This window comes from Pelophylax lessonae (genome assembly GCF_965119305.1).
Source record: "Pelophylax lessonae genome assembly, chromosome: 5".
Lineage (NCBI taxonomy): Eukaryota > Metazoa > Chordata > Amphibia > Anura > Ranidae > Pelophylax > Pelophylax lessonae.
In genome coordinates this window covers 351918631-351933156 of record NC_138772.1, presented here as the reverse complement: position 1 = coordinate 351933156, position 14526 = coordinate 351918631, and the positions used below count along the sequence as shown (strand labels likewise).

The 14526-nt window shown below is 44.3% G+C and overlaps 1 protein-coding gene across 2 annotated transcripts in view; it reads left to right on the top strand.

Moving 5' to 3' along the window:
• The first annotated feature begins 1422 nt into the window (after nt 1–1422).
• GPLD1 (glycosylphosphatidylinositol specific phospholipase D1) overlaps nt 1423–14526 on the top strand; it is a 74820-nt gene continuing 61716 nt past the window's right edge. For both annotated transcript variants that reach the window (XM_082257358.1, XM_082257357.1), the window contains exons 1-5: nt 1423–1559; nt 4409–4464; nt 8975–9053; nt 10805–10902; nt 11007–11117. In XM_082257358.1, the coding sequence (XP_082113484.1) occupies nt 1469–1559; nt 4409–4464; nt 8975–9053; nt 10805–10902; nt 11007–11117 (435 nt within the window). In that variant the 5' untranslated portion in view covers nt 1423–1468. The remainder of the gene's footprint in view (nt 1560–4408; nt 4465–8974; nt 9054–10804; nt 10903–11006; nt 11118–14526) is intronic.

Below are 14526 nucleotides of genomic sequence, written 5' to 3'. Positions count from 1 at the left end.
CTGAGGAGGGAAAAAATTAGCCGCCTCACCTGGCCCCGGAACGGGGGGACGAACATCATGCTGCTGCTGCTGCTCCGGAACCGGGGTCTGCGACGGCGCCGGGGCCTCGACCAGCCCACCGGCGGGGTACGATGCCGAGCTGGATCGTCCATCCCTCCTGGCGACGAGCGGCTCACTCCGGGAGACGGGCGGCCCCCTCCGAACGATGGGCGGCTCCCTCCGGCGACGGACGACTCCCTCCGGGCGACGGACGACTCCCTCCGTTCGATAGGCGGCTCCCTTCGGGCGATGGGCGGCCCTCCGCGGACAACCGGCGTCTCCTTCCCGACGATGGATGCTTCTTTCCTGGCAGCGGGCGGTGAGTAGCGGCGGCGGGGCGCCCTCTTCCTCTTCGCCGGGACGGCATCTTCTCCGCGAGTCTTCGGCGCGCCGCGCCTGCTCCCGACCGAAGGACGATCTTCTTCCGCCGGCTCCGGTGCTGGAAATGACCTCCGACCCTCGGCGGCGACGACATCCGGTCCGCTTCCCGACCCGGTGACGGCTTCCGTGCGCCCACTTGACCCGAAGACGTCATTTTCTCGGAGACTTGACCCGGTGACGACATCCGCTCCACCACTTGACCCGGCGACGACATCCGCTTCACCGAGGGATTCTCCAGAAGACACCGAAGCTGGGAGACGAACAGCAGCCGGCGGAGGCTCCGCCGAAGAAGATGAAGCAGAAGACATGGCCAGGCAACGCCGGATCCAATCTTCGGAACCCTCCTTTCCGGCCCTCTCGAGCAGCTGGCGGATGAGACTCATCAGGACAGCAGAACTGGAACAAAACTTTCAGCTTGACACGACGTTCTTCCTGAGGTAAGTGTGTGCTTCAGGAGCTGAGCCCCCCTTTAAATAGACCCTGGGCAGGCTCAAAGGCGGGAGAAAACAAGAAAAAACCAGTTTAAATGTTATTCTTCCTAGCTACAGAATAAGCCCCACAGTGATTGGGGCTTATTCTGACCATACACCGGCTAGCCCAACTAAATCTGCCTAGTAACCTATCTGATATGACTAAAAGGATACCAATTTATTTTCAAAAAGGCCTGCCGCCATCCCATCTAGAAAAAGGGGTTATGAAACCCCTTTTTCTTTACATTCCCTACTATAGGTCAAGTAAAGCCTGCATAAAGCTTGATCAACAAACATACCACGATAACAATTGCACAATGGCAGGTCATTTTGTGAACAGTTTTTGATCCATCATACATCATCCTGATGTATCAAAAGTAACAAAATTGTCCAGGAAGACCAAGTAGGGTCATTGTAGGTAATACTAAGTTGTAACACCCTGCGCCCACCTCTCCCTACCAATTTTTGTGACAGTTTAACTTTTCTGTCAACATTGCAGTAACCCCATCAAATTCCAAAGGTTGTTCAGATATGTGAATCCCTTTCACCCATCATAACATATGATATGACAGTTTAAAATGATGGCTGCATACGCTGCATTTCTGGCAGTTTGTTTTTTTATGTTACAAAAATGTGAGCCATGTGGTCTTTCAACACACATAGAGATAGGTAAGTGAACTTATGACTCTGTCTAATGTCTGACAATCAAACTGTCTAGGTAAATGTACTATACCGAAGAAACAGAAGTTACATAGTCTTCCATAAATATTACTTAACTAGCAATAGATTGTGTTGTTTCTTTTATTTAGTAGACCTAAAACTGATATTTTAGGTATTATTGTGTTAGTGTATAGTGTGCTGAGTCAAACCCCAGCACTTTTTGGGTCTTGCATACATCAGCAGAAAGATTCCCCTAAATTCATTTGAAATGAAGTCCCATAACAAAACTTTGCTGGCTGGTAAGGTTATAACGAAGAAGAGCCGCTGCATGCACAGCTCAGTGTACATTTTAAACATATCTTGGTGTTGGGATGAATTAAAGTGGATGTAAACCCTCACATATACCCAGTGAATTGAACAGCCTCAGATGATACACAGAGATGAAACAAATCTCCCTACATAGGTTTCACATGTATGTGCTGTCTTTAGCTTTCTAGACTGTTTTTGAAAGTGAACATCCTGTTAGAATTTTTTCTTCCTGTTCTAGCACTGGGTGTGGAGTCTTGGCATACACTGTGTGACAGCTGATTGGAGGAAAGGCACACACCCCCTCTCCACATAAGCAGAGGAAGGAAGAAACATGCAGAGCTGTGTTATGAATAGACCAGATGTCTGCTAATCTATCTCTTTGCACCCACTCTGACACATATTTCAGGCTGGTTCTATTTCGGTTGTCGGAGAACTTGTCAGAAGTAGTGATCGACAGATATCAGTTTTTCGTTGCCGATACCGATACCAATATTTTGGCCATTGCATATTGGTATCGGCCAATATTTTTATTTTATCACTTGACAGGTACTCTTGTGGAGGGATCCGTGGGGTCTAAAAGACCCCAAACCCCTCCTCTGCACTTAAAAGCAATCAAAACGCCAAGTTTGGCTGTTTTGAATGCTGTCTTTTTTTTTAATCTGGCGCAGAGTATTTGGAAGTGATGTCATGACATCACTTTCGGGTTTTTACATGGAGACCAGATCAGAGCCGATTGTGGCTTTGATCGGGTCTTCGGCGGCCATGCAGGTTGGTGGACCGGGTCTCCCGGTGGGACGGGAGACCTGGGCAAGCCGCGGAAGGAGGCTGAAGGGGGGGGATGTCCCCTCCTGCTCCTTGTAATGACAGCCGAGCGGCTTCTCAGCCGCATCGGTTGTCATTACAAAACAGCCGACCATCGGCCATGGACGCCGGTACCGGGGTGATGCCTCTAGCTGCAGGCATCACTCCGGTACAAGTACTTTCGTGAAATATCGGCAATATCGGTAACCTCAGGGGCTGATTCCGATATATCGGGGAAAGTGCAGATCGGATCCGATATATTGGCTTTGCCAATAATCGGTCGAGAACTAGTCAGAAGTTATCATTCTGATAACAGAAGAATGGAGCAGCAGAAAGACACGAGACATAGGGCTTTGGAGAGAGATAAGTAAACACTACAGATAGATGTGCCCAGGTCAAATTTCATGAATGGGGTTTACATTCACTTTAACTCCCACGCCCATTCATGGGAGTTAGAATGTGCCAGGCCAGCCAACCAAGATGGAACCTGTAACAAGAGTGGGTGAAGATGCCAGCAACCGCAACAGAGCAATGAGGGAGATCATGGCCATTGCAATGCTAGAAGTCCACTATAATGTGCATTTTGTGGCAAAAGCCTGAGGGACCCACAGCTGACTTCCGCTTTAACTACTTAATTTCCTATTTGATTCTCTCCAATAAAATATAATACAATATACTGTACATAAAAAATCTAACAGGGAGAGTAGGAACTCATTAATGGAAGAAGCAGAAAACTTGTAAAAAGCTAGAACTGCCTATTTCAAGGTATCATTATTTAGAATGATCAACATGACTTTTAAACTTGTTTTTGTAGGAACAGAAAATGATAGTTTAAGCTTTGATTATATTTTAAAATGTTCAAATTCTAGGGCCAAAACAAAATGTTTCAATAAAATCCTATTTTAGTCAGCTAACGTTCAGTCATACTGGAACAGCCTTTCTTAACTAGAGTTTCATAAAACCACAGGGTTCCTACAGAGGTTGCTAAATGTCCCCCTATCTGTAGGCATATTTTAAAGGATAAGTTTATTTTTTTGAAAAAATTAATAAATGGCCATTTTTTTTGCAAGTAAAAAAATGTGCATCTATTTTTTTTTTTTTTTGAGCCAGAAAAGCATTGCACCAGCAATTAACAGATCACTGGTGCCCTGCTGGTGTCTACTGGGCAAGCAGATACCATCTGACAGGAAAAGAGAATGAACTACCATGGTGCTCCAAAGCGCCCTGGTAGTTTGTTGAAAACTACAAGCCGACAGCCGCAAAGGCTGCTGTACCATAGAATGAAAAGTGAACTTATCCTTTAAGCTCAGTGTTTAGAGGCAGGAAAAAAACCCTTCTGGTTTGCGTTTTTTGATTGAATTGAAGCTTTCTGGCAGAAAAAAAACGCTAAACTCTCCTAAACGCACCTAAACATGTGTACAAAAGTGCTCTATATGAGTGTTTTTTTTTTTTTCTGCCAAGGGAACTGGCATTTTTTAAGCTCTATGTGCATGGAGCCTACACAGTAGGTATAGCATTTATTTGCAGATGTTCCCTGAGAACCAAAACCTATTTCAAGGGTTCCTACATGTTAAAAAGTTTGGGAATTACTGTCCTGAGGTAGGTTTCTCTTGCAGAATGGTATTCATTTCCTATGGGGGAGGGGGGGGGGGGGACATTTCAAAAGTGGAACTGATCAGGGTAAAATGTAGCTTGTGGAAATATCCAATTTTCAGAGAATTTTGTTCACTCTTTATTTGATTTCACAGCACACAGAGCTCTGGAGTATTTCAGTCAGAATGCAAGAAAAGTTAACTACAGAGAGGTAAATTTAAATGTATGCAATTCAGAAGACAGAATTGAGGATCTAAAGTGTATTATTGTGTCTGACTTTCTTGACGGCAATGTAAAGGCTCATTTACACTACTGGTTGGGGGGGTTTGTCTTAAAAAACACGCAATTGAGTTGCGTCATACTTTGTGACCCTGGCAGGAATTACACCCTCTGTCGCATTTAGCTGGTACTACCAGCTGCCAACGGCAACTACTAGTAAATATGACCGCCCTGCAACCACCGCGCAATTGTGTGCATTGCACAGTAATGCGACATTTAGGGGATTAAAACAGGCAGTGAGAAGGTGATACAAGGCCTCCTCACCACCTGTCCAATGCTTCTCAGAAGAGCGTTCAGATAGCAACGCTAGTGTAAACTAGCCATTGGCTGTCTTAGAAAGCCCATATATAAAGGCAAATTAAAGGCAAATTTTTATCTTGGCTTTGCAAACCTGCTACAGAACAGTTCTAAAATGCCTGAATCTTTCATCATAGTTTTCCTATATGGGGGCAGGTTTTGTACACTGGCACTATTCACACTTGAAATTAGGAGAAGAAAATTAATTTCAGTAGGATTTATGTGAACATCTGTTGTTGGATAACCTATACCAGGAGTAGGAAACCTTTGGGTGAGATCTACATAGACAACATGGAGAAAAGAAAAGATCCCGGGGGGAGATCTATCAAGCCTCCAATAAAAAGATGAAGATGTGTTCTGTACCCCCCCCCCAAGGTAGTGCCCCCTTCACATTACCCCACCCCACTGTAGTGTCCCCCCCAAAGCAGTATCCTCTGCCCCCCTTCATATCACTTCTCCCCACTGTAGTGTCCCATACCCCCCCATAGCATTGCCCTCTGCCTCCCTATACCCAAAAGATGTGTCCTCTGCCCATTTCTCATCTCAATGCCTGACCCTTCACTGTGGTGTCCTCTGTCCCCTTCATCCCCCTCCACATACACACAGCATAGACCTGAGACAGCGGGAGCAGGAGCAGCCAGAGTTAAGCTGGTGATTGGTTGCTAGGACCGCCTAGCAACCAATCACTGAGGCAGCTCCTGCCCACTATCCTGCACTATACTGCATCCCACTCTTCACTCTGCAGTGAATGAGAGTGGCGGAGGCAGGGCTGCTGATAAGGCAGTACAGCCAGCCCTCCTGTACTGGGCCAGGGCTCTATCAATTCAAAAGTGGGGCCTGGGCACCCACTGAGCAGGAGGGCCGGCTGTACTGTCTTATTGCAGACACCGATCCTCTCCTGCCTCCCCCTCCAGCGCTGCCAGCTTTTTCTCCTCTTTCTCCCTCTGGCTGTACTGCAGGGTAGTTCCATTTTCTGTCCAGACCCCCCTGTGTGCCCCTATCCCCCACAGTGCTGCTGGCTTCCCTCCTCTCCTTTCCCCCCGTCAGCTGCTATGGGCACACAGGGAGATGTTTCAGGATGGAGAGGATTGGGGAATGGATTGGTAAATATGTAATTTACTGGCCCCTTCCTTTCCTGAATGAACACAGTAAGCAATCAATACTAATCACTCCTGTGTTCATTTATCACTAAAGCATAGTAAATTGCATTTACTTTGCTTCAGTTTGTAAATGAGCAGGAAACTTCAGAGTGATTTTTTTTCAATATTTTGTGCAGCTGAGGCTGCAAAGAAAGGGACTGATAAATCTATGTCCCTTCGGCCATGCGGGGGGCCCTGTTAGGTAGGCTGTATGGGGCCCCGTGATTTTTAACAGCAGCCCTGGGCGGAGGCTGGGGAGAGGCAGAGCCGTGGTCACGATCCACCTGTCGGCTCTCCACGGTCAACTGGTAGATCACGATCAACGGGTTGCCAACCCCAGCCATATACAAAGCAATGAGAGGCTGACAGTACCTGCCGCAATTTGTGTCTGTTTGTCCGTAACTGAACATGCGGCGATTACCTGGGGATAATCAACCCTGGACAGAAATGGTTGTGTCCCACAGGTAATCTCTGCATGTCCTTTCATTGCTTTGTATTAGGCTTCCCACCCGCAGCTGTTTGCATAAACCTGGCTGAGTCTCCCGTAGAAATTTGTAGGCTGTTGCTAGTCGCAAGTGTGAATCAGGCCTTAGATTTTAGATATGGCCTCATGCACACTGGTTTCTTGTAAAGGCTGTTTATCCTGACAAGAGAAAATCAACATTATAAACTCAAGTTGCATTTTTTTCAAACCAGTTTAGGTGAGTTTAGCAGAGTTTGGAGTTTGGGCATTTATTTATTTAATTGGTCAGAATTTTTATTTATTCTGGCCATTGAAATAAATAAATAAATGCTGAAGTGCTAAACGTGCCTAGAGTTTAGGTGAGTAAGTCCCTGTTCACACTTGTGCGATGCGGGAAGGCTGCAAATTCACAGCCTGTTCCCGCATCGCAAACACACCCCTGGCAGTTCACACTGCCATATGCGATACGCAGGGGGTGTCAATGAAATGTTAACGACACCCCCAGTTTGATCGCATATCGCAGTGCGATCTGACAGTTCGCACAGGGTCAGATCGCACAAGTGTGAACCACTGTGCGATCCGATCCTGATGCGGCTGGAAAAAAGGGTCATGTGCGTGTTTGGTGCGGATACAGTGCGAATTCAGCCATACAAAGTGTATGGCTGAATTCGCATCCGCACCTCCGATCGCATGTAATGAAGGAGCAGTGCACTCCGAATTACATGCGATCGGCGCACTCGCAAAAGTGTGAACCGGCCTTTAATGTGAGTTTATGCGCGTTTAACAGCATTCAGCGTTTTTTGTGGTCAAAATTGCCTCTCTTGAATGCGATTGAAGGCTCTGAGGAAGAGGCACTGCCTCGAAACGCTTTAGCCTTTCACCTTTACGAGACATTGGACTCTTACATCATGGACATTGTTCGATGGAGTTTATAGGCTGCTTTACATTGCATGTTTGTGAGTAGCCACTTTTTAATATTTTACCAATAAAAGCCTACTGAGGATAATGCGCTAGGCTGGTGCGCCCTTCTTTATGTTTATGTTTACAGTGTTTTGTCGACCACCCCGGTCGTAGAGGGCAGCAAGGCTTAGCCATTAGTGGATGCCAAGTGAGAGTCCCGGGATAGAGGCAGCCTGAGAACCTGATTCTGAGGGCAGGAGTAAGGTGCCAAGCATCGTAATTTTCTTTAGGGCATTTAGAACACATCCTCTAAACTCCCCTGCTACTAAACTGGTAAAAACATCCATGTGTGCATATATGTGTGCAGGATAACATAGAGGGGAGTTTGGGGCAGAAAATAAAATGTCTAAACTCACCAAAACATGAGTTTAACAGCAGCAGTGTGCATGAGGCCTTAGGGTCATTTTTTTCAGCTTTTAAAATTCTATCAGTGAGAGAACAGAACCCATGTTATCACAATACAGTGTGGAAAGTAAGGTCAAGGACCTTTTTTTAACCTCTTAGAATTCATGTACACATAATCTACTTTGACCACTGGCTGCAGAAAAACGCAAAACACGGCAAAACTGTTATACGATTTAAAACGATTTTGCCCTGTTTTGCTGCCAGACGTCAAGCCGTTCTTCTGCATTCAGGAGAGGGAAGTTGAACTTCCCCAAACCACAGCAGCTCCTAAACTCTTCTTAAAGTCTATGTGCACATGGACAAATAGACTTTTATGGAGTTGAACTTTGTCAAAAAAACACCGAAAAGCTCCTAAACTCAAGTTTAAGAGCTGTAGTGTACATGAAGCCTTAGGTTGGATTCACATCATGTGCATTGAGTGAAATGTTTTAAATGCACTTGTGTTGACATACATTTTGTGTTGACCTGCATATGGTGTTGCTGTGCGATTTTATTTTTTTACAGCGGCAACCAAAGTACTTTATTTTCCATTAGCATTGCGATGCATTGTGACACGTTGTAATGCGTTGTCCAGCTTTTAAATGCGGCATGTCCTATTCTCACCAATTGCACACCAACGTGGCATGTTGGTGTGAACTGGGCACATTGAAAACAATGTTTTTTTTGTTGCTGTTAGTGTGTTGGGCCTGTGCTGAGCAATGGTGCCCAAAGCAACCCAATATACTTGGTGTGAATGAGCCCTTACACACCTCTAATTGCTCTCTCTGCATATCAGTTAAATAGCAGAAGAGATTGAATGCTGAACTGTAGACATCTCTGCAAGATACAAGTGGGGAGGGATAGAAGAGCATCTTGACCTATGTTGTGGATGTTCAGAGATTTGGGGAGATATGGGAGCTGTGGCTGGCTGTGATGGGAGATTTGTAGAGATTTGGACACTGTTACTTGCTGTGGTTGGGTGTGATGGAGGGTGCTATGGCAAGCTATGAATGGGGACTGAATTGACCAAGGGCATTGTGACCATACTGGATAAAAACCAGTGGATACCAACATGCAAAATGGAAGCATGCTTAGCAGTCTAACAGAACGCATTACGCCTTTTAGAAAGATTCACTCTGCCTAATGCAAATAATTACTAATACTATGTTTAATTCTCTGTGCATCTATGTTATTGCCAGCTGCTTCAGAACCATCCCGATGCATACCAGGCTGGTAGTGTATACCCTGACGCCTTCTACCAGGGCCTCTGCATGCAAGGTAAATGGAGCAAGATTAAAGACTGACTGACCAATACATCCCCAATGGGTTCATACACAGCAATAAAAAAAACAAAGAGAGGTAAACCTTTTCCACTCTATTGCAACACTAAGACCGCGTTCACAGCCGAGCGATTTTCTGCTTGTAGCTCTAATACGCTCAACAAGCCAAATCCCATTCATCTAAATGACCCCTGTTTACATATAAGCATCCTGTCACCTGAAGCAAAACGCCTGTCACTCCTAAAAGTGCATGAGCTTATTTTGGGCAGATTACAAGCATTTTTGTCCCCATAGACTGCAATAGAAATGCTTGATTTGAGCACCTTACAAGTGTTTTTTTCACGCATTTTCTGCTCAAATAGCGGCACTCCACCCCAAAGTATCTCTCCCTCTCATTCCCCATGTGCTTTCTATTGGCTAAACAAAAAACCTGAAGTTGTAAAACCCTTGTAATATGTTTTTAAACGCTTGTAATACTCCTCTAAAAACGCTCAAAAACTCTCAAATTAAAACGCCAGTAAATCACAACGTTCAGGTGTGAATGCAGCCTGAATGAAGTTTTACCTGTAGCTGAGTTATAATAAATAATAAAGTGACACTAAACTCTGGTTTAAAATAAGAAAATACTATTAAAGTATATGTTCTTAAAATAAAAGTCCCTTCTATTGTTCTCAGCCTCCTCCAAATCTCCAAATTCTTTTTTTTGGAACTGTGATCTAGTGGCTATATTCGTTCTCTATGGTCCCAATATATGCAGGAACGGAGCCACCGTCTCATGTTCAAACCTAAGATGGACAATGGGACTTAACTGCAACTAACCTGCACTGCTTGTGTCAAACAGAAGTGAGGAGGGAGAAAAAGGAGAGAATTGGTAGAACACAGACGACAAAATAAGGAGGCAGAAAAACACATTTAGAAATGATTTAATGAAAAATAGATTACAGGGCTATTAAAGCTTCATTCACACACGCATTAATGCAAGTGTTTTTTATTTACACATCTGCATTGCTTTCAATGGAGCCATTCACACAGGTGTGTAAACATGCACTGCATTCAGATTTGTAACACAGAATCCAAAAATCTGCATCTATGAACTTGCGCTTACGCGTATAAACGAATAAATTATGAGCTTAAATGAAGTCTAAGGTCAAGGTCATGGCATACAAATAAATAGCTAAAATTTTAAAAAAATATTTTACTATTTTGGAATAGTTTTCTTTTGATATTAAAAGAAAATCAAGAAATATCCAATTACATTTAAAGGCCCAGTTTCTCCTGAAAAAAAAAAACAAGGTATAAGCCCCCGGTCACATAAAATCCGACTTTGAAATAATGTGACTTCACTTGATTTTAAAGCCGCATGTTAGTGCGACTTCAGGTGCGACTTAGCTGACATCTGTGCCATTTCATGCACAGATGTCTATGCAAGTCACACCAGAAAACAGCAAAATAGTGCAGGAACTTATTTTTCAAATTGGTGCGGCACCACAAAGTTGGCGTTGCGCTGATTTGAGCAGTTCCATTGCAGACAATAGGGTGCGACTTGTCATGCGATTTGGACCTGTCAAATCGCATGACAAGTCACACCGATGCGACCAGGGGCTTATTCACCTGAAGTGCTTCAAGCTTTTGGATATTTTTAGGCAAAGAGCGCAGTGACCGAAAAAGGTTGAAGAACACTGCATTTGATTTATTTGCAGAATTATTTTTTATAAGAACATCAAATAATATTTTATTGGCTTTCTTCAGGAAAATATCACTATGTATCAGAAGATTCACACTGGACACCATTTTTGAAAACCAGCATTAATTATATTAGAAGAACATATCCACTACCATGGAATGAGGTACAGTTACTCTCACTGTAATAGAGGAGAGTGAGGACTGATATTAAATATCTGATAAATTTCACATTTGTTACAAGACCTGTGAATTGTTCTACATGTTCCAGAGAGCACAGAAACTGGTGGCCTTCCTGTTTGGAATAGCTTCCCATCAGGTAACTGATGTGAGTTGGCACAGCCTGCACATTGATCAAGGATTCCTCAGAGCAATGGCAGCAGTGAGTATTTACTGAACTTATTTAACTATTCTGCAAGTCCTCGTTCACACAGGCTAATTTAAGTGTACACCTGTGTGAAGAGCCATGTTTAAATGAAAAGTAAACCTTGTGCCAATCAACACATTTGTGTATGGAGTTAATCAGGTCTTTTTTTTCAGAAAAAAGGTGCAGGAACTCAACCACGACCCCCCCCCCCCCCCAAAAAAATCCCTCCCAAAACTGGTCAAAATTTCATTAACAGTGGGAGGGTCTTAAAGGGGCATCAAACACCAGTAGTGCATTACGTACAAAGTGCAGAGTTCTGTGGGGCTACACACAGAGTTCAGGGGTGTGCTGAGTTCAGGAGTATGCTACGTATACAGTGCAGAGTTCAGGAGTGTGCTGCGTGCAGAGTTCAGGAGTGTGCTACGTATACAGTGCAGAGTTCAGGAGTGTGCTGCGTGCAGAGGTTGCAAGTTTTCCACCTATACAGTGCAGAGTTCAGGGGTGTGCTATGTGCAGAGTTCGGAAGTGTGCTACGTATACAGTGGAGAGTTCAGGAGTGTGCTGCGTGCAGAGTTTGGGAGTGTGCTACGTATACAGTGCAGAGTTCAGGAGTGTGCTGCGTGCAGAGTTCGGTAGTGTGCTACGTATACAGTAGAGAGTTCAGGAGTGTGCTGCGTGCAGAGTTTGGGAGTGTGCTACATATACAGTGCAGAGTTCAGGAGTGTGCTGCGTGCAGAGTTCGGGAGTGTGCTACGTATACAGTGCATAGTTTCGGAGTGTGCTGTGTGCAGAGTTCCGGAGTGTGCTACGTATACAGTGCAAAGTTCAGGAGTGTGCTGCGTGCAGAGTTCGGTAGTGTGCTACGTATACAGTGCAGAGTTCAGGAGTGTGCTGCGTGCAGAGTTCAGTAGTGTGCTACGTATACAGTGCAGAGTTCAGGGGTGTGCTATGTGCAGAGTTCGTGAGTGTGTTACGTATACAGTGCAGAGTTCAGGAGTGTGCTGCGTACAGAGTTCAGGGGTGCACTACACACAGAGTACAGCCTTCTTCCACAGCTGCTTAGTTCTGCATCCCCATCAATATCTCACTTTTACTCCTCTTCTTCTCTAGTACCTTCCCTCACACTGTAGATGACTTCACCTCTCTCACTTGCAGAGAGATCATCCAGTGGGGTGTCAGCATTCGCACTGCACCCCAGGCACCGGCATCTCCTTTGTCCTCATACTGCACTTGGAAAACACAGGAAGCCAGACCTTTGTGTTTATGAGTGATAGTGGTGAGCAGGGAGCAGAGGGCCTGAGCCAAAGGTGGTGGAACTGAGTTCCACCAAGTTCCAGCTGAAAAAAAGCCCTGGAGTTAATAAATAAAATAAATAATACTGTAAAGCTGCTACCCCAAATGTGTTTAAAACACTAAGTGAAATAAAAATTGAGTGAGGAGGCGTTATACTCAAATAAGTATATAAGTGATATTAAACTGTGATATACAATCCATAATTTCAGTGACATACAAAATCAATAAACGTGTTAATCAAAGTGCATACAAAAACATAAAGTGCATCAAGTGTTAATGTGCTTCGAATAAAGTTCATTGTGCCCTTATAGACAAATATTCTTGATTCTTCAATGTGAAATATCATTACACCATCACCACTATTAGCATTCGCACCCGATGTGCTCTGATGGAATGTCACTCACCAGACTACCATGACCTCTTTAACTAAAAAAAAAAAAGATATGGCACAGTTGTCATGCATCCGATTCTTGACTCCTCCACTCCATAATTGACTGTTACCTAAATATTGTTATCTTGTAAAGGCTTTTAAAGGGTTGCCTCTGGACAATCTTGGATAATGAAATTTTTCGCCATTTCACAGGCACGCGCAACTTTAAGGCTTGACGTATTTGTTATGTATTTCTTCAATACAATTTAACGCCTTTTGAAAAAATATTGATTTTAAAAACCACCCTGAAGCATCGTATATCACAGATATATAGAATCCTTACCGGAATGGCGGACCCTGCGGATCCACCATACCTGGAAAACTGGGAGGCGGAACTCAACGTAAAATGGAATGAGGAAGAAAAGAAGAAAATTAGTTTAGCACATGGAACAGCAATAAACATAAAAACGAGGGAAATTAATTATAAGCAGTGGCGGCCCGTCCATTGGTGCGCAGGGGCGCCGCCCCCCCTTATCCATGCGTCCGGACCCCTAATCTACATGCAGGGCACTGGACGCATGGATTCCAATGGGTTTTTTTTTCTGAAGTATGTGATTAGAGCCAGAGGCTCTCATAGGCTTCAAAAAAGGGTGGATCCGGGCAGAACACTGTGCCCTGAGCCCACCCAGTTGTGTGACAATAGCAAAAGAATATTCGCTATTGCCACACTGATTCTCCTCCTGGCCAATCAGGAAGCGGGTCCTGAGACCCGTTTCCTGATTGGCCAAAAGGAGAAGCCATGCTATTGGCCGAGGAGGAGGAGGAGGGAGGAGACGCAGGGGAAGCCCGACCCATGGAGGAGACGCAGGGGTAAGCTGCCGCCGCCTGCCCAGGGTGGGTGAGTCGGAGACCGGGGGGGGGTATGGTGTGCTCTGTCTGCCGCCCCCCCCCCCAGCCCATGGAGCACCAGCCGCCAATGATTATAAGTGCTTATGAAGATGGTATATAACTCCCAGTAAAGCAAATATCTATCAATATGAAAAATCGACACTTTGTTGGAGAGGATGTGGGATGAGGGGAAATATGTCACATATTTGGTGTGAGTGGCCAATCATATATAAATTCTGGGAGGAAATAATACAATTAATTCAGGAAATAACGGGAAATAAATTGCCAAATACCCCTGAAACCTTTTTATTCCATGATACCAAATTAACAATAAAACAATATAAAAAAACGGTGATGCCTCACCTAATAAATGCCGCAAAACACCTAATACCAAAGTTTTGGCAGGACTATGCATGCACCAGAAGATGGAAGGCCAATCATTTAAAGCTCAAAGAACCCTTAGCAACCTCAGTAAAAACCATAGGGTACCACAAAACCCTGGTTTAGCTGACATAGTATGTAGGAGCAACAGTACATAAATTGTTCGCTAATAGAGTCAAGGTGACTGTAAAAATCAAATACAAATGATAAAAGCCATAGTGATGAAAAAAATGAAAGTGCTCATGCACATACTGTAAATGCTGTGCCCAGAGGAAGGGCATGTAAATACGTTTCTATGCTGCTTCTTGGAATAGAGGTGGAAAAGAATAGAAGGTGGAAAATACCAGAATGTACGCTGTCTTATTTCCTTTGACAGTATGGTGTATGGGTCCTTTAGACATTTACTAAATTACGGAACAATGGGGGTATTTTGTTTTTGTCAGATAGAATGTTCAAACTCACATTTCTTAGTGTACAACTTATTGCAATTTG